The 18,213-nt window shown below is 49.4% G+C and overlaps 1 protein-coding gene across 3 annotated transcripts in view; it reads right to left on the reverse strand.

The window, feature by feature from the left end:
* Window positions 1-4,428: 4,428 nt before the first annotated feature.
* The window catches only part of KIF1B (kinesin family member 1B), a 146,755-nt gene continuing 132,970 nt past the window's right edge, over window positions 4,429-18,213 (reverse strand). For all 3 annotated transcript variants that reach the window (XM_047083099.1, XM_047083101.1, XM_047083098.1), the window contains 8 exons: window positions 16,809-16,954; window positions 16,383-16,622; window positions 15,202-15,273; window positions 12,593-12,714; window positions 10,399-10,548; window positions 9,856-10,048; window positions 9,529-9,647; window positions 4,429-8,891 (listed from right to left, as the gene is read on the reverse strand). In XM_047083099.1, the coding sequence (XP_046939055.1) occupies window positions 8,849-8,891; window positions 9,529-9,647; window positions 9,856-10,048; window positions 10,399-10,548; window positions 12,593-12,714; window positions 15,202-15,273; window positions 16,383-16,622; window positions 16,809-16,954 (1,085 nt within the window). In that variant the 3' untranslated portion in view covers window positions 4,429-8,848. The remainder of the gene's footprint in view (window positions 8,892-9,528; window positions 9,648-9,855; window positions 10,049-10,398; window positions 10,549-12,592; window positions 12,715-15,201; window positions 15,274-16,382; window positions 16,623-16,808; window positions 16,955-18,213) is intronic.

The raw sequence follows: 18,213 nt of genomic DNA on the forward strand, positions 1-18,213 counted from the left end.
GAGAGAAATGCTGAGTCAATGTGACTAAACATCTGGACACACCCAAGTCACCACCGAACAGACATCGTTTTAGGTAAACATGTTTAAACACCTAATGGAACAGCCCCCCGTTCTTTTTCTTCTGTTACTAATGTTACGTGCTATGCGGCCTTCCCATTTCTTTGCTAAGGTGTGAACCAGCAAAAAATGCTGGTTCCCAGGACTGTTGGAAAACTACCACAAACTAGTTTAGAAGAGACAGGTGTCTTGTCAGTCGGGTTTTCTCTTTTTTGTAAGTGCCTGACACTTACGCTTTGATGGCTGGGGCATCCGCTTCATAGATGGCTCTCTCAAATAAACATTTTGCCGGCCCCACCCCTAGAGAAAGCGCCAGCCCCTCTCTCCCCTCCTGGCTCCCCAGGCTCCTCTGTTTTAGAGATCTTGGTTGGGTTAGATAACTGACCATTTGGGCTACTTGTTTTTTCTCTTCCGACTTTAAATTCCTGTTTTTGTTTTAAATTCATCAATAAAGAGTGAGCCCAGCCTAACCCTGGATCCCCTCCCGCCCTAATAAAAAGCAGAACCCCAGACCTGGTTCTCTCTCTCTCTCTCTAACTGTAATCTTGCCGGGTGGCCCCAGGTGTACCATGCAATTTCCAGGTCCTATAAAAATAATAAACCCTGTGTTTGGTTCTCCAGTTTCCTGACTTATTGCTGAAGGGACTCTTGCAATCATAATAACCGTGGGACTGAGACGAAGGCAAGTGTCTCCCAGAGATGAACAGAGTAAGGCCAGAGAATGCTGACCTTTAGTTTGCAGAAAATCCTCAAATGCTTGGCTTATAAGGCTTAAGAAAGTCAACTCACAGTATCATTCACCTTAACTTTTAGCCTTGCCCTAAATCCCCAAATCCCCAATCAAACCAGAGGCATGAATTCTACAAAAACAGCCCTTCTGCGCAAATTTCCCAGGGAAGAAAAACAGACTTACGTACGGGGGTGTGTAAGTTAACAAACACACTAGTTGGGGCAGATTTGAAAATCCCCCTGCACTCACTTGCTCTAATTCCTGTGAATGAACTCAAAGGACTGGTTCACCTGCTAGGTAGAAAGAGCAATTTTAGGAAAAACCAGGACACCACATATTCAAAAGCCAGAGGAGCAAGCAGGTGACATACTCAGGAAAACCAAATTAAAACAGACTATGCGGAGACAAGGAGTTCCCGAGGGAAACAGAAAATCTCCACAACCGACCAAAAGTGGAGGGACCAGGAACATCAGGTAGAAAAGTAATGCATTCAACGCGCACAGTTCCATGGGGCCTAAGAGACACGGTGACCCTCAAGAGAGCCTACACGACCCTGGATGAGGTCTAGTTGTGGGGGACAACCAACTCTGTAAAACAAATTCCGTTTCGCTGTAGGGTCCAGTGGAGTTCAGGAAGGCAGGGCCCGACATAACCCTGAGAGCTGACCTAACTTCTCTGACGGATGAGTCCCACGGAGACAGACCGTTGCCATCAGAAGAGGCCCCCGGCAGTGGCTGTTGCTGTCTGCTGTCCCTGGTGGCCTCCGGGAACTGTGGTGACGTGGTGGCACTGCCGTAAGACTCGAGACCCAGCTCTCTGCCGTGTGCCAGGCTACGAGGCTATCGCTCTAGCACAACTCTCCACGCTGGTCTCTTCCTGTTGCCAGGTTTCCCTTCCTGTTCGCTCATTCCAGTCTGCGTGCACGCGCACACACACACACACACACACACACACACACACACACACCTGTAAAGCTATCTCCTTTCTTTGGGGCATCCGGGTGGCTCAGTCGGTTAAGCAGCCAACTTTGGCTCAGGTCACATCTTGTGGCTCGTGGGTTCGAGCCCTGCATCAGGCTCTGTGCTGATAGCTTGGAGCCTGGAGCCTGCTTTAGATTCTGTCTCCCTCGCTCTCTGCCCCTCCCCCACTCGTGCATACTGTCTCTCAAAAATAAATAAACTTAAAAAAAAAACCTCTCTCCTTTCTTCAAAACACAAACCTCTCCTGGACTCCATATTCTTGTCCCTTCTCCCCTCTACAGTACAAATCTCCACAGGAATTTTCTGTACTATTTCAACGTCTTCTCCCCCACCTTTCCCCTGAACCCACCCCAGGTAGGCTTACTTGGCACCATTCAAGACGACGTCCCTCTCCTCGCCAACAACCTTTGTAGGGAGGAGGCACTTGTAACGTCTTCTACCATGTGAAATGGGCACCGTTACTGGAACATTCCTGCTTCTGCCAGCCCCTCACAGACCCCCAGAAGAGAAATGATAATTGTTGAGTTTGGGAAGCATGGACAGCCTGGCCGCTGCCTCCCCCCCTGAGAAGACTCACCTGCCCTCAGAGCACACAGTCTGTTGTTCCTCATACTTCCGTGACTTGCAGTGGGCCCACAACAGTGGCACTGCTGTCCCTTGGAAGCTGACCGGGAATGCAGAATGTCAGGGGCGCTTGGGTGGCGCAAGTGTCTGACTCTGGATCTCGGCTCAGGTCATGATCTCACAGTTCCTGAGTTCGAGCCCCAGATCGAGCTGTGTTGATGGCGTGGAGCCTGCTTGGGATTCTGTCTCTCCTTCTCTCTGCCCCTCTCCTGCTTGTGCATACATGCATGCACTCTCTCTCAAAATAAGTAAATAAATTTAAAACCAAAAAGTAAAGAAAAGAAATGCAGAATTTCAGGCTGCACCCCAGGCCCACTCAGCCAGGATCCACGTTTTAGTGCGATCGCAGGCGAGTCTGGCGCACGCTAAGTCCAAGCTCGCCGACCCTCTAACCCTCACATTCTCTAATCGCACCTCTAATCGTCAACAAGACTGACCTGCCACGTGCCTTATTCGTTTCTCGGTTGGCTCTGAAATTGGGAAACAGCGGCGGTATTCTCTGGCTCCCTCAAACTGCCTAGACCTCCCTGTTGCCGAAACCTGTGGTCGCTGCTCCGTCTGCCCTTAACTTGGCAGCTGCACCGGACACGGTTCTGCAAACACGTCCTTAACCTGGTCACCACGTGCCGCTCTCTCCCCGCGGCCGCTTCCCTCGTCTTGGCCGAATCGTCCTCTTCCCCGCCCCGGACTCCTCGTCGCGGTGCTCCGGGACCCAACCCTTGGTTCACAGGCCCCGCCACTCAGTCCCGGGTCTCCTGGCCTCTCGCCTTTCTCTGTCATCCTCACGCTGACAACCCCCAAGCGTACGTCTGCGGCCCCTCCTCTGCCCTGGACCCAACGGCCTCAGCGACTGGACAGTCAGGTGGGAACGTGGGCACCTCCAAGTGAACATGACCGAAGCCAGATCCTTAATTCGGCCCCGCCCCCCCACCGTTCTCGCAATCTTCTTCAGCTCAGGCAGTCGCCATGCCGGCTGGGCTCAGGCGCACGTCCCGAGTCACCTCAGCAAACCGTGAGGGTCTGACCACACCTCCCGCCCTCGCCGCTCCTACCTGGGTCCAGGCCGCCACCTCCCCCGGGGAGCACCGGGGTGACAATTTCCTATTCGGTCTCCCTTCCTCCACCGGCCCCCTAGCCGCACGCCACCCTGGCTGCTCCCCACTCAGCAGTTAGAATGGTCTTCTGGAAACAAAAAGGATCACGTGATTCCTCTCCCCCAGCCCTTCACTGGCTTCCTAGTTCACTCGCTGGGCCCTGGCTGCTTGCTGGTGCCGCGGGTTCAGGGTGCTACCCCTCTTAGCCCACACCAGCCTCCCTGCCGTCTTTGGAACCTACAGGGGACACACCGCTGCCCCCAGGGCTCACACGCGTGTGTGTCCCCTCATTCAGGCGTCCGCTCCAGCGGCCTGTCAGCACAGGCCTTCTCTGACCACGTGGTCTGAAAGGACGCCTCCCTCTCACCCCTCCTCACCCTCCCTCAGCTGCCATTTGCTCTGTCACTGGGCGCTCGACGTTACGCATTCCACACTCGTCACAAAGGTCCTTCCTCAAGGGTGCGGGAGTGCCAGGGCACGTTCTGTTTGCTGCTGAGTCATCACCTCCCACCACGGCATCACTGCCTTCCGCCTGAACGCTGCTTCTCCCCACCCTGTCTGTCTGTCCGCGAACAACCAGCACAGGGGTCCCTGCTCATGCTCTGCTCCCAACGGGGATTTGTTAAATTAAGCACACGGGGTGAACAATTCACTTTCTCCCTCTAGAAAAACCACACCGCCACCGCAGAATCATTGGTAGGTATACAAACAGGGGCTTCGGGAGAACCCAGACAACACTGGGGAGGAAGGCACTTTCAGGGAAACGGCACAAAAAAATAGCCCCGGGCTCTCTAATAACCCTACTTTGAACGATCAGAAAAGAACGTGTTGGTCACACCATGGTAACTTTTGGCCTAGAAAGGTCAGATCTCTGCAAGTCCAGAAGAGAAATCTTAAGTAAATACCTTTCAAAGGATGCAAGAATAAATGCATGTCAGGAGCCTTCCGATGCACTGGTTGTACCTTTATTATTTTTCCCTCGTTCACTAATAGTTCCGTGATGCAAGGTTACCATACACAGTTAGATAATGTCTGCATTGCACATCTAAGGCTATACAGCAAAAGAACGAGAATTAGTACAAATACAAGAACTATATTTACATTCTGTATACTCAAGCTCCAAACATCAGATCATATTTACATAATAAAACATGAAAATGAAAATCTGAAATTAATAATGTACATTGTTGCTAATGTGCTCAACTCCTTACTGGGGAGAGATCAGTTTGCAAAGTCTTGGTTCAAAAAGGCCACGTATGCTCCATGGGTTCTGTTGCAGCGCACGAGGATGGCGAGGAGAGACCCCGATAGGTGGCGCCTTGCACGCGAGCAGGCCGATGGACTCCTCGGGTGAACAGATGCCAGAATGTGCAGCCTGAAAAAAGGGAACTCGGACACACGGAGACGACACACAACAGCCAGGGTTTGGGAGGAGACCAACCTCAGCTCGGACCTTCTGAGCACAGCTTTTAACATGAAATTTGGATCAATTCTCATTCTTTCCGTTAAATGATCACAAGCTTTCCTAAGGTTTCATGGGGTTCAAATACGACTTTCATAAATGGCCTTTTGAACAACAGCAGCAGATAATCTCTCAGCTGACATTTCAATTTGCTAAGGAAGCACAAATCAATACGTTCCTGCTACATACAGTAAAGGTCTGGCCACACACGTGGGTGTATCATCATTGGCCACAGTGGACAGCTGCAGTGTGTATGGGCCAGAGTCCTGTTTAAAATACATTCAGCAAACCTTCCACGAGCAGCAGCAGAATTAGTGTTTTCCTTTTAAGGAGCAGGTTAACAATCACATTTTAATAAGGGAACCCAAAGCAAAAACGAAGGACCCGAGTCCAATAGACAAACGAGCGAGCCCTGATCCCGTCCTGGAGACCCGTGTGGAACACAGCACGAGGAAACGGAGAGTACCGATAGCTGCCACACCCTGGGTCATCCGCTCTTTTCCAGTCCAATGTGCAATTAATTACAGCACTATAAATATACATATACCTTACAAAATTAAATATCCCTGTAAATTAGAACAAGCAGCAGGCAACAAAGTCTTTGCTTCGGAATATGTGCCAGGAGAAGTCATTTTCATTTTAGGGCCTTAAAGACCTTGCACAATGATCTTACCTTATCCCTTCATCATAAAAGAGCTGAAAAAAGAAATCCATCAAAAACATGAGTAGTTGTTTAAGTTCTATGCAGCTGAAGGGAAAAGAAAAGTAAAACAATAGTGGTCGTTTAGTGGGGGGTAGGGGGTGGGAATCGCTTCCCTTCCCCTCGCAGTGAGCGCTCGAGCACTGTAACGACGACGTGCTGGGATCTGGGCGCCCACCACCCAAGCTGCCAGCAGCGGCCCTTCCCCACGCCCCTGGCTGTGTGCGCGGCTGGCTGGCCCTGCACGGCCTGGCCCGAGAGCTGGCTGACCCCCAGGCAGGCACAGAGGGGAGGAGGCTGTGGGTCCCAGCTTGGTGTGGGCTGTGAGGCCGAATTTTGCTTTGGCAGGAGAAAGGAGGGTGGGGAAGGAGGGGAAGAGAGGATTACTTCTAACTGGAACTCATTTCTCCTTAATTTGCATAAGAGCTTTTTCTTTCTGTTTTTGTTTTGGGTTTTTTTTTTTTTTTTGGCTTGTTTAAAAGAATGCTTTAGGAAAAAAAAACCCACAAAAGAAACCCCTTACTTAAAAGGTAGTTTCCTTAAATACTAATATTAATATCATCTTAAGTATCAACTTTCCTGCCACCGTGGCTTCAGCTAAAGCCTCGTAAGTAGTTCCTGCCATAAATGCTCTCTCAGCTTCACAGTAGGGATGGACCTACCCAGAAAGAGAACATTAATCCCGAAACTGTTGCAACTCCAGTCTGAAAATGGGCCGCTGGAAGAAGAGGGGCCACCAACAAGGGCTGTCCTCAGATGGAGGGAAGCACACCTGCCTGAGACCCTGTGGGCCTCACACGTCCTGCTCCTCAGGAGGCCCTCTTCCCCGGGGGGTGTTATGAACGGTCCGGTCCTACCTGTCTTAATACCCGACACCTCCAAAGCAAAGACTTTCCAAGCCAGTTTTGTTTGAGTTAGAAGAAAAACCAAACGTCATTTCAGTTTGTCACATGATTTTACTCTCCCTCAGCCCTCCCCACCTCCCTCTGTCACAGATCCAGGGCCCTCTGTCAGACTCTGTGACAAACAGCAGTGGCACCTGTGACTTCACTAAAAGCCATCTTCCAATTTCATCTTCATCTCCCTGCAACTGGATTTCATTCCAGTCCAGAAGCTGTCTCTAAGCACCGACAGGTCCTGGATTTGAGTATACACCAGAAGGGCATACCGTGCCCATTAGACGATGAAGGAACCTCTAACTACATTAAAAATCTCACACACCGCTTAGAAAACAAGTAACATCACAGTTAATGACCTATGTTTAAGGAGAGGAAAAAAGTTAAAAATCTACTGTAGAGTTTTTATTGATCACTTTTCAGCTAAGGTCACCGCCTGTGATTTCTATCCTTTCTTTTAAGCTCACCACGATTCACTTTTCCTCCCCTTGGCCAGGCAATTGTACCGAAGCCGGGAGACCTGTTCTCAGAGACGAGCCCAACCGGGAAGTCAGAAGCAAGGGTCTGTGTCCGGCGTGCTGCCTGGCTCTCGTCCACAGCACCAACCGTGCACCAGCCCCTGCCCCCGTCCTGCCTGACGCAGACAGTCGGCCGGACCCCACAGAGTCGGCAACTTCACGGCTGGGGGCCCTCAGTCTCCACAAGGTGGGAGAGGGCAGCTACTTTCCTGAGCGCCCGAGGGGTGGTCGGAGCTTTGTGTGAGGGAGGTAAAAAGGATAGTACAGAACACCCCAGGTCAACTGGCAAAGCAGCTGGAGTAACCTGGAGGCCGTCTCTTCCCCAGCTCGTTCCCAGAAAACGTGACTTTAACTGGCAGCTGAAAGAGAAAGAGTACCTATCTTCTTCCATGATGGCTGCTGGATGCAGACGACCCTGATCCGTCAGGGAAGGAGATGGGCAGCAGCGAGCTTCCTCCTCCCTCCTCCGGCAATATTTCCACATCCGACAAAGATGGCCAAGGAGGAGAGGCCAGGCGGATGCAGCAGCCAACCACTGGGGCCGTGGCTCAGGCGCACCTCCTCTCTGCCCCCGGATGTCCTCTTGTTTGGTTTTCGTGGTGGGAAGGGAGTGGTTTTAATCCTGGGATCCAGAAGGCAAAGCCTGCCATGTCTGCGTATTTATGATTACAGGGGGGGGAAGCATTACTGAAAGTATTTTCCACTTGACAAGGATCATTGAAAATGCCCAGGAGTCAGAGGGAGGCTTCGCGTCTACACTCGAAGTTACGCTTGTTCGATCAAAGGGAGCTACAAGGATCACAAGGTCACTGCTCGGCGTCACCATACTTATGATGGTAACAGTGACCCCCAGAAGGTGAGTCGCTCCCCCCTTGTGGATCATTGGTGTATGACGCTGCACTAATTCCAAACCGTACCACCAGCACTAATGCCAAGAAGAGAAATGAGAAATTCTGAGAGAAAAACAGTTCACAGGAATCCTGCTCTGAGGAACTGCTCTCATCCTATCGTCCGTCCGCCTTCATGAGCTGTTGCCAGATCCCACGGTCCTCTCAACCGTGCTGGCAATATCCTTGGCTTTTCCCTTCCCGCTGTTCCAGGCCTGCTACAAAGTCCTCCCTTCTCTCTTCCACTAAAAGAAAACCGCACAGCTACATTCTAACGAAGCTCCAATTTCAGAGAACACACCTGTGCCATTTCCAAGCTCACTACAACCTTTTCCCTGAATGGAAAATGCAGGGATTAGCAACGGCAAAAGGAGAGGGAAGGGGAAAAGGTAAGTTTTTTCCTTTTAGGTTTAAAAAAATGCCAGATGTTTCCTCCCTTAGTCTCTGAAGCCACCCCCCAAATTAAAGTGATTATCACAAACAGAGAAAAGAAAAAAAGGTATTATGTTGTCTTAAAAAACAGACCAAGATATCCAAAGACAGCAGTACAGACATCACAGGTGGTCATATGGGGACCCATCATACAAAAGGAAGCCAAAAGTCACGAAAAAATAATTTGGAGATTCACCGGAGCCCCTCTGGGTCGTTTGTGTTTGTTCGTTTGTTTTTCTCCCTTTTGTTAGGCCACGTGCTATTACCACGATTCTCAGCACAGGAAAAAAGAAGGATACAGAGCAATGGAGACGGGGACCAGAAGAGCGAGAAAGAGTGTTGACAGGAGGGAAAGCAGTTACGCCACAGGCTTACACACGAGAGGGGCCATCAAGAATCACAGAGAGAAGTGAGGGGCAACACTGACTTTATCTCTCAAAGGCGAGTGAGGGCGCTCGGCAGAGTCACTTAGTACTTCGGTTCGCTTGGGCACCTGCGGGACAGTTTCGACCTACAGGTGACAGAGGGAAAGGAGGTTAGAAAGCTGGATGCAGACGACCTTCTACTCACAGGTCTCTTTCCTCTGCGGTTCCCTCCTTGAGCTTCTGCCCTCCCCTCCGGCAGCCAAGACCCAGGTCTCCAGACTCCCCAAATAAGCTGTGGTCTTCCCCATTCTGGGGCCCCCGGACACACGCCCCTCACAAGCTCAGAGGCTTGATCACAGGGCGGAATTCTGGGACACCTTGAAGGTTCTCACCACCTTCCCTTGACTCAGTCCCACGGACCCCAGCTGCAGACCCCTTAAGAACGAAAAGTCAAGGGGCGCCTGGCTGGCTCAGTGGGTGGAGCATGGAACTCTTGACCTCGGTGCTGTGAGTTCAAGCCCCACGTTAGGTGTAGAGATTATTAAAAAAAAATAAATCTTAAAAAAAAAAGTCAAAGCAGGGCATTAACTGGGTACAGATGTGACCAGGTCCTCTTGGCCATTCAGGATACCAGGAGGCACCACCATCTTATAACTACACTCAACGTTGCCCTCCTTCCTCTATTTTCAACCTACTTTTGGGGAACAAGACTTCCTTCTCAGTTTACATTGATGTCACTGGGGCCAAAAGCCAGGAGAAGAAGGAAACATGAGGACTTCTTACCGTATCGTGCCAGCAAGCAGTGGGTTAAAGGCATACAACCAGTCGTTCATGTCTTTGTCATTGAGAGCCTGTAGAAGGACCCCACGATGCTTCGTGCATACAGCAAAGATGTTAGGTGTCTGAAAGAGACATGGGTAAGTGGAAAAGTTACGATGGCTGCTGACAATGGGGACCACCCTGCCATATTCACAGGTGCCCAGCACTTCGTATTGAGGGTTCAGAGAGACCGGACACATAGGAGAGATGCCACAGCACACAACAGAGAGTTCGGAACTCAGCAGGGAAGGGCAGACGGTGGCAATAAAAAGCCAAGACAGCAGGACTGACCTTCACCATGGCCTGCTGGTCCTCACTGTATTCCACCTGTGCTGTGGACAGGTTAATGATGCCACGCTCCACTGGGTCTTTGTCGCTGTTATAGATGAAGACATAAGGGCGACGGACCACGACGAAATGTTTAGCCCAGTTGCTATAAAGCGGTTCCTTGAAATGCAGGTATCCTTTCTTAGAGACCACTGAGCTAAAAAGGACAGTACAAGAGAGGTTAGTTTCTCACAAAAAGAAAGGAATCATGGCCTGAGGACCATGAAAATACGTCTCACCTGGACCTAGTCCCTATAATGAACAAAATAGGCAAAAGATCGCTTTGGCCTAGAATCTTCTCGGCTGAAGTAATACTGCAAAACAGCATAAAGCAGCACCATAGCAGATGCCTTGCAAGACACAGGTGAGCAGGATCCCAGCCCAGCTCTCTCCTCCCAGATTCCATTGGCATTAGACGGTAACATTCACCTCACGTACAAGAGCAGAGAGTAAATTACTGCTGATTGATTTCTTATACCTGGCATCCCTGGGCAATACAGTACTCACCCTGGTCTAATTTCTTCAATATCTGGAACAAGATTGAGAAATTCATTTTTTCCTGCACGGGCCAAATAGGGTGTTTCCACAGTTGGGACAATCTGAAACTGTTCAAATTCTGGGCAGGGACTAGAGGCCCGGGAATTGGCTTCTGGGGTCCTTTAAAAGAGAGAGGGGTTAGGGGTAACAAGGAACTTCAGCAAGGTCAATCCATGATGTACACAACCCCCTCACCAGGAGGAACAAGACCTCCCTCAACAGCAGGGGCCTTGCAAACATCGGTTCCAGAGAGCTCGGCTGAGAAGACAAGCTGCTGTTAGGAAGTTAATTCCAAATTCAACTGGGGTCATCCTTCAGAAGCTACGAAAGCCACCACCAAATCACACAGTCCCTCTTCCTACTCTGAAGCCCTCTGAACAGAAGCCTCTTGGGCATGAACTCCATTCCCTTACATGTTTCTATTTAGTCCCAAGGTCACAACTAGGGCAGTGGTCCTCAAAGTGCAGTCCCTGACAGGCGGCATCAGCCTCACCTGGGAACTTGGTAGAAATTCTGTCTCGGGGTTCCGAGCCAGATGTACAGAATCAGAAATGCTGGGTTGGAGTTCAGCCACCTGCACTTTAACAAGCTTCCCCAGTGATGCTGACGTGCACTAACATCTGCGAACCGCTGCTCTAAGGGGCTGGCAGAGAGCACGCAAGCGGGAAGAAAGACCCGGCAGAGCAGAGCTGCAGCGCCGAGCTGGCCCGGTCCAGGACAGTTACGGGAGGACTTCCTGTGCTCTGCACTGTGACTTGTCATCGCAGAGCAGCCTAGCCTAATGACGTGAATTCCACCAATTCTAAAATTTCTGAACACTTCACCACTTCTCGAGTCGGGATGCACCTTACAGCTGACGACGGGTCACATTTTAGGTAGCAGTGCTTTTTCTCTCTCAGTGGCACGTAAAATAATGTGTTATAGTTGATGACATCCTCAATTTAATTAAATTGCCTGGTTGTGATACTTTCTCTGCCACGGTCAACTGTGGCAGTGCTGGTGTGACAGGACAGGCAGCTGGACGGTACCAGGAGGGCTCTCTGACAGGGGAGCACAGTGAACGGAGACGGGCATAGGAGTTTGATGGTGAGTTGCAAACAAGTGATTACAGTGATGATTCACAGAATCTAGACTACATTTGTCTCTATTGTTGTTATCAACACGTTTCACTGTGTCATCAAAATACTTTTTCCAAAGTAGTTTCAAACTGCTTTTCCCCATGATGAGGCTTCCTCTGTCTGATAAGATTCGGGAGCCTGGCAAGGGTGGGCATGGAAGGCCAAAATGAGCAGAGAGGGATTCAGAAGAGGAACCAAAGGTTTTTGTGCAGAAAGCTGCCAGGGCATGATGTGAGAAGGAGCAGGAGCGTCTCCCCAGGACTGGGATATCCAGAAAAGGCTCCCACATCCTTCTGAGTACTGCCGAGAGGGATGGTCCTGCCCTCAGCTGAGCACCACTGAGCTCTAGGAAGGCTGGAACTTCCCCTGGTTCTTAAATTAGCTTCTCTCAGTGAAGTCTGGATACTTGCTTTTTATTTATTTATTTTTTAGGTTTATATTTATTTATTTTTAGTAGTCTCTACTACCAATGTGGGGCTCAAACTCACGACCCCAAGATCAAGAGTTATATCCTCCACCAACTGAGCCAGCCAGGCACCCCTTTCATTTTTTTTATCAAAAAAAATTTTTTTAAACGTTTATATACTTATTTTCTAAATGTTTAATTATTCTCTCTGCAGGGGCAGAGAGAGGAGGAGACACAGAATCTGAAACAGGCTCCAGGCTCTGAGTTGTCAGCACAGAGCCTGATGCGGGCCTCGAACCCATGAACTGCGAGATCATGACCTGAGCCGAAGTCGGATATGCAACTGACTGAGCCACCCAGGCGCCCCTAAAAAAATTTTTTTTTAATGTTTATTTATTTTTGAGAGAGGAGAGAGTGGGAGAGAGAGAGAGACAGAGTGTGAATGGGGTAGGGCCAGAGAGAGAGGGAGACACAGAATCTGAAGCAGGCTCTAGGCTCTGAGCTGTCAGCACAGAGCCCCATGCGGGGCTCGAACTCATGAGCTGTGAGATCATGACCTGAGCCCAAGTCAGATACTTAATCAACCGAGCCACCCAGGAACCCCTTATTTATTTTTTTAAAAGCAAACGAGGGTACTTACTTCTGCTCCTGAGAGTTGCTCCGAGCTTCTACCAGAGAAGGGCAGGTGGAGGAGGGAGTGAGGGTGGCGCTGCTGAAGCTGGACACGGACGGATCCCGTCCGATAGGAGAGATATCAGACAGCTGGAGGCAAACACAAGACAGCGAGTGAGATTCCGCTGGGAAAACAGAACGCCCCTGGAGCGAGGAGCTGTGATATAGATGTATATATATGTACGTATTTTTTTTTAAGACTTACAAATACGGTATGGCCTGAGTGTCATAACAGGAATCATTTACAAAAGAGGCAAGGCTGGCTTTTTATTTTGTGACTGTCCTCCTGCATTCAGTAAATGACCCTGTCTCTAGGAGCCCAGCACTTAGAACAACAGGCACTATTCTAAGAATATGGCAGAGGCCCCGCCCTGCTGGCGCTTCCATTCTAAGTGGAGAAGGCAGACAACAAACAAATCCACGAACACTCTGAGAAGTGTCAGGTAGTCCTAGGATCCAGTGGTTCTTCTACTGACTATTTACCCAAAGAAAATGAAAACACTAATTCAAAAAGATATATGCACGCCTCTGCTCACTGTAGCATTACCTACACTAGCCAAGATATGGAAGCAACTCAAGTGTCTGTCAGTAGATGAATGGGTAAAGAAGACATTGTACGTATACACAATGCAGTATATACACAATGCAGTCCATAAAAATGAACGACATCTTGCCATTTGTGACAAGATGGATGGACCTGGAGGGTACTATGCTAAGGGAAATACGACAGAGAAAGACAAATACCATGTAATTTGACTTATACGTGGACCTAAAAAACAAAAAGCAAAACAAACGGACTCTTATTCAACGTTTATTTATTTTTGGGACAGAGAGAGACAGAGCATGAACGGGGGAGGGGCAGAGAGAGAGGGAGACACAGAATCGGAAACAGGCTCCAGGCTCTGAGCCATCAGCCCAGAGCCCGACGCGGGGCTCGAACTCACGGACCGCGAGATCGTGACCTGGCTGAAGTCGGACGCTTAACCGACTGCGCCACCCAGGCGCCCCACAAACGGACTCTTAAATACAGAGAACAAAATGGGGGGAGGTGGGTGAGGGGATGGGTGAAACAGACGACGGGGATTGAGAGGTACAGGCTTCCAGTTATAAAATAAATAAGGGCGCCTGGGTGGCTCAGTCGGTTGAGCATCCAACTTCAGCTCAGGTCATGATCCGGCGGTTCACAGGTTGGGACCCCACATCGGGCTCTGTGCTGACAGCTCAGAGCCTGGAACCTGCTTCGGATTTTTTGTCTCCCTCTCTCTCTGCCCCTCCCCAGGGCGCACACTGTCTCTCTCTCAAAAATAAATAAACATTAAAAAAATAAATAAACAGGGGCGCCTGGGTGGCTTAGTTGGTTAAGCATGCAACTTCAGCTCAGGTCATGATGTCAGGGTTCATGGATTCGAGCCCTGCGTCGGGCTCTGTGCTGATGGCTCAGAGCCTGGAGGCTGCTTTGGATTCTGTGTTTCCCTCTCTGTGTCCCCTCCCCTGCTTGCACTCTGCCTCTCTCTTAAAAAATAGAGATTAAAAAAATTTTTTTAATTTTTATTTTTTAATGTTTTTATTTATTTTTGAGACAGAGACAGAGCATGAGCAGGGGAGGGGCAGAGAGAGGGAGACACAGAATCTGAAGCAGGCTCTAGGCTCTGAGCTGTCAGCACAGAGCCCGACGTGGGGCTCGAACTCACGGCCTGTGAGATCATGACCTGAGCTGAAGTGGGATGCTTAACCGACTGAGCCACCCAGGCGCCCCCCAAAAAATTTTTTTTAAGAAGTAAAATAAATAAGTCACAGAGATGACAAGTACAGCACAGAGAATACAGTCAATGATGCCGTAATGATATCCTATAGTGACAGATGGGGACTATACTTATTATAATCATGGTGAGCACTGAGTGATGTACAGAATTATTCAATCACTAAGTTGTACACCTGAAGCTAATATAACACCGTATGTCAATTATACTTCAATAAAGAAAATGTCAGATAGCGGTAAGTGCTACAGCAAAAAATAAACCAAGGAAAGAGGTCAGAAAGTTTCGGGAGCTGTTGGCTTTACATAGGGTGGTTAAGGAGTCGATACCTGAGCAGAAAGATGAAAAAGATAAGGGAGCCTATCATGGGAACATCTGGAAGAAGACTATTCCAAGGGAAGGGACAGCGAGGGTGTAAAGATCTGCTATAGGCAGGAATGAAGCTGGCATGTCTAAGGAACAGCAAAAAAGGTCAAAGTAACTAGAACAGAGTGGATGCTGGAGAGGCTCTTTAAAGTGTTCACCGCACTCTTTGTCAAAAGCAACAACATTATGCCGCCAAGAACCTCAGGACCTCTAGTGTCCTGTCTTGCAGTGACGTACCAGCCCCTATAGGATCTTCCCTGAGGGATTTGGGGAAAAGCCAAAACGTTTCCCATCTGATTAACACCCTAAGAGACACCGGGGAGTACTCGTATCTTCAAAAGTCAGTGTTCTGACTCTAAAAAATGAAGATATGTCCTATATCCTCAAACACGATGCTACCCCCATCTGAAGGCACCTAAAAGCAGGGAGACCCGGAGAGGAGATCTGAGCTCACCTTACAGTCACTGATGCTGCCATGCAGCTGGCTGAATTCCCGGTTGAAAGTGTGCGTGAGAAGTTGCAGGCACTGGGGACAGAAAGGCACGTGTAAGTTTCAGTGGTTAAATGAAGCCCTGGATGCAAGGCAGGAAGAGAAAATAACAGGCCTAAGACACACAGTGGGGCTCAGGTGCTGACCAAACAGCTCCAGAAATTAAATACGAATACAGCAAGGGAAGCCTGGCATACGTCTAACAAAGATAAATTCAGTGGATTAAAAAAGCCATTCTCAGGACCACAAAAATGAATGGCTGCCACCACCACAGTTTAGAGCAACGGCTCCCCTTCCGACTTGTCCCCGTACTAGAAGGCATGGAGACCTCTGGATGGAAGTATTTTCTTAAGCCAACTAGAAGGCCATTCGGTTATTGAAACAAGACACCCCCCGCCCTGGCCCCCACCATTTCTCCATTCCACTGTTGGCCAGTTGCCCAGGCTCCATATGCCTGGGAGTCATCCTCGACGACCCCTCTGCCCTCTCCCACCCCACCCAGGCGACAAGGGGGGCTGATTCCACCTCCCCGGTGTCTCTTCCGTGACTGCTCTTCCTCCTCACCCTGCGGCCTCTGGCCTCAGCTGAGACCCGCACCGTCTCTATCTGGATCACCGTGCTAACGAGCTCTTTGTGCCTCTAGTCTCTTGTCACCACAAACCCACCTTCTTTATTGCTGCCACGGGAGTCTTCCTAAAACATGAATACCTGCTTAAAATATTTCCGCATCACCCCAGGACCCTCTAAACTCTATTCCAGTCCACAGACCCTGCCAGGTCTGGTCCTGTCCCATGTCTCCGACTCCATCTCCTGCCTCTGCCCACATCGCCCGCATGATTCCCCAGCGCTGACGGTACAGCACACGAGGCTCCCTCTGGCTCAGACTTTCAAGGTCAGCGCACCGGCGCCAGCCCGCGGAGGCCCCTCCTCTGGCTCCCCCAGGTTCCAGACACACACCTCTATCACATACTTGTCACCCAGTTCCCTGGGAGCTCAGTACGGGTAGAAACTGAGTCTTATTCTACCTTCCCAGCTAGCACAGGCCTCGAAACAGAGGCCCTCAAAGGTGGTGGAAAATGAAAACTCCAGCTGGCTCACGGGGTCTCACGGGGGAAAATGCTCAGCAAAGAGAAAGGGAGTCACACCTTGGTAGCCAGCTCCTTCTCTCGATCCACCAGGCTTTCGATGTCCGTGGAGTCGTAGCCGCTGCTCTCGCTGGGGGTGATGGCACTTTCAAAGGTGGTGGTAGAGATCTGAGAGGAGATGCTGGTGGAGGTGCTGAGGGTCCCACTGCTGAGGCTGGGGGACAGTGAGTCACTCAGGGATTTGGGGATGCTGTCACCAAGTCTCTCGCGCAGCAGCAGGAAGTGGCGAGTTTTCTCCACCTAAGAAGATCAACACAATGGCCTCAGCGAACGCAAAGCTCATTAAGATCTTCATAAGCGAAATATTGTGCCTCTACCACGATCGAAAGCTGAAAAGCCAGGATCACGTAGAGAAGGTGAGCATGTGACCCACACTTTGGGAGTTGTGCCCAAGAGTTCATCTGAGCAGCTCCTGCCCTTGGATACCTCGTGAAGGAGCTCCAGCTTCTCCAACTCCCACTGGTGCTCAAGGATGAGGCTGTCCCCGCGGGGCCGCCAGCCTGCTAAGTTCTCTTCTCCCCGCACATAGGCCACTGACGTATCCAAGATTTTTCTTCTCCTTCTCTGCATGCCTGGGGCAAGAGGACAAAGTCTTTTATTCAGAGAAAAATCTGATTCCATTTTTAGCTCAAAACACACTAATAACTCATATACATGGCAAACTAAGACACTTAGTCAAGATACCTGGGATTTTATTAATAATAATTCACCCCTTTTCCCCAAAGCAATTCTCTGAACCTCTTTTAAAACTGAGTTTTATATTCTTCAATAATTAGGGCGACTGTAATACAACCTGAGAAAATGCCCAAGTTGTTATGTTACATGAAAATATAGAAAGATCAAATTGTACCCTATGGTTCCAAATACATCCATACGAAGAAAGTAGGAAAGGACCATCCCCGTACTCCCCCCACACACCCCACATACAGGAGCTCAGTTAGGATGGCAGATGGCAGATGGCTTGAGCCCCATCATTTCCCATTAATTTCTAAAAATATACTGTTTTTACATATCGAAGATACAAACTTACGTTACTTAAAAAAATTTCTCAAGGAAATATCTGGACACCGTCAATAGCTACTATTGGGACTTGGATTCACGCTCAAAGTCTTTTTTTAATCTACATCTTAACTGTGGGCCCTGACCTTTTCCCGTATATGTTCTCTAAAATGATTCAAGCTCACCTTAATCAAATGTTATTTATTTGTTCATTTTTAAGTTTACTTATTTATTTTGAGACAGAGACAGTGTGAGTGCGGGAGGGGCAGACAGACAGGGAGGGAGAGAGAAAGAGAATCCCAAGCAGGCTCCGTGCTGCCAATGCAGAGCCCGATGTGGGGCTCGAACTCACGAGACTGAGAGATCATGACCTGAGCCGAAATCAAGAGTCAGATGCTTAACCGACTGAGCCATCAGGCGCCCTCAAATGTTTTTTAAAACCACTGATTTTTGTCCATGTTCCGGTTTATAAATCTAGAAATGCAAAGGGCTGCTTAAGGCCACCAAGCCAGAGAGAGAAGTAATGGCAGCCCAGAGAGACATCCGAAAGGGCACCGAACAAGTTCAACTTAATAATTTGTCTTCCTAGGGCACAGGAAGTTCAAATTCTAGCTTGACAACACCTGTAAGGTCACAATGCCAAGTTACCTTTGGGGCTAACGTGGAGAGGGAAACGGTTATGAGGTCTGGAAAGCTAAATTCATTCTCACACACTCAAAGTTTTTATAATATGCAACAACCTCCTAACATTTTGGTCAGTACAGTTTTTGTAACTGTTCTGTAGGTCATAAACCAAACAGTGTTGTTACTCAGAAAAAGGTAACTCCCACCA

Source organism: Lynx rufus, unplaced genomic scaffold (genome assembly GCF_022079265.1).
Source record: "Lynx rufus isolate CCGP_SWC_20201006 ecotype Redwood Valley unplaced genomic scaffold, mLynRuf1.p SCAF_2, whole genome shotgun sequence".
In the NCBI taxonomy this organism is placed as follows: Eukaryota; Metazoa; Chordata; class Mammalia; order Carnivora; family Felidae; genus Lynx; species Lynx rufus.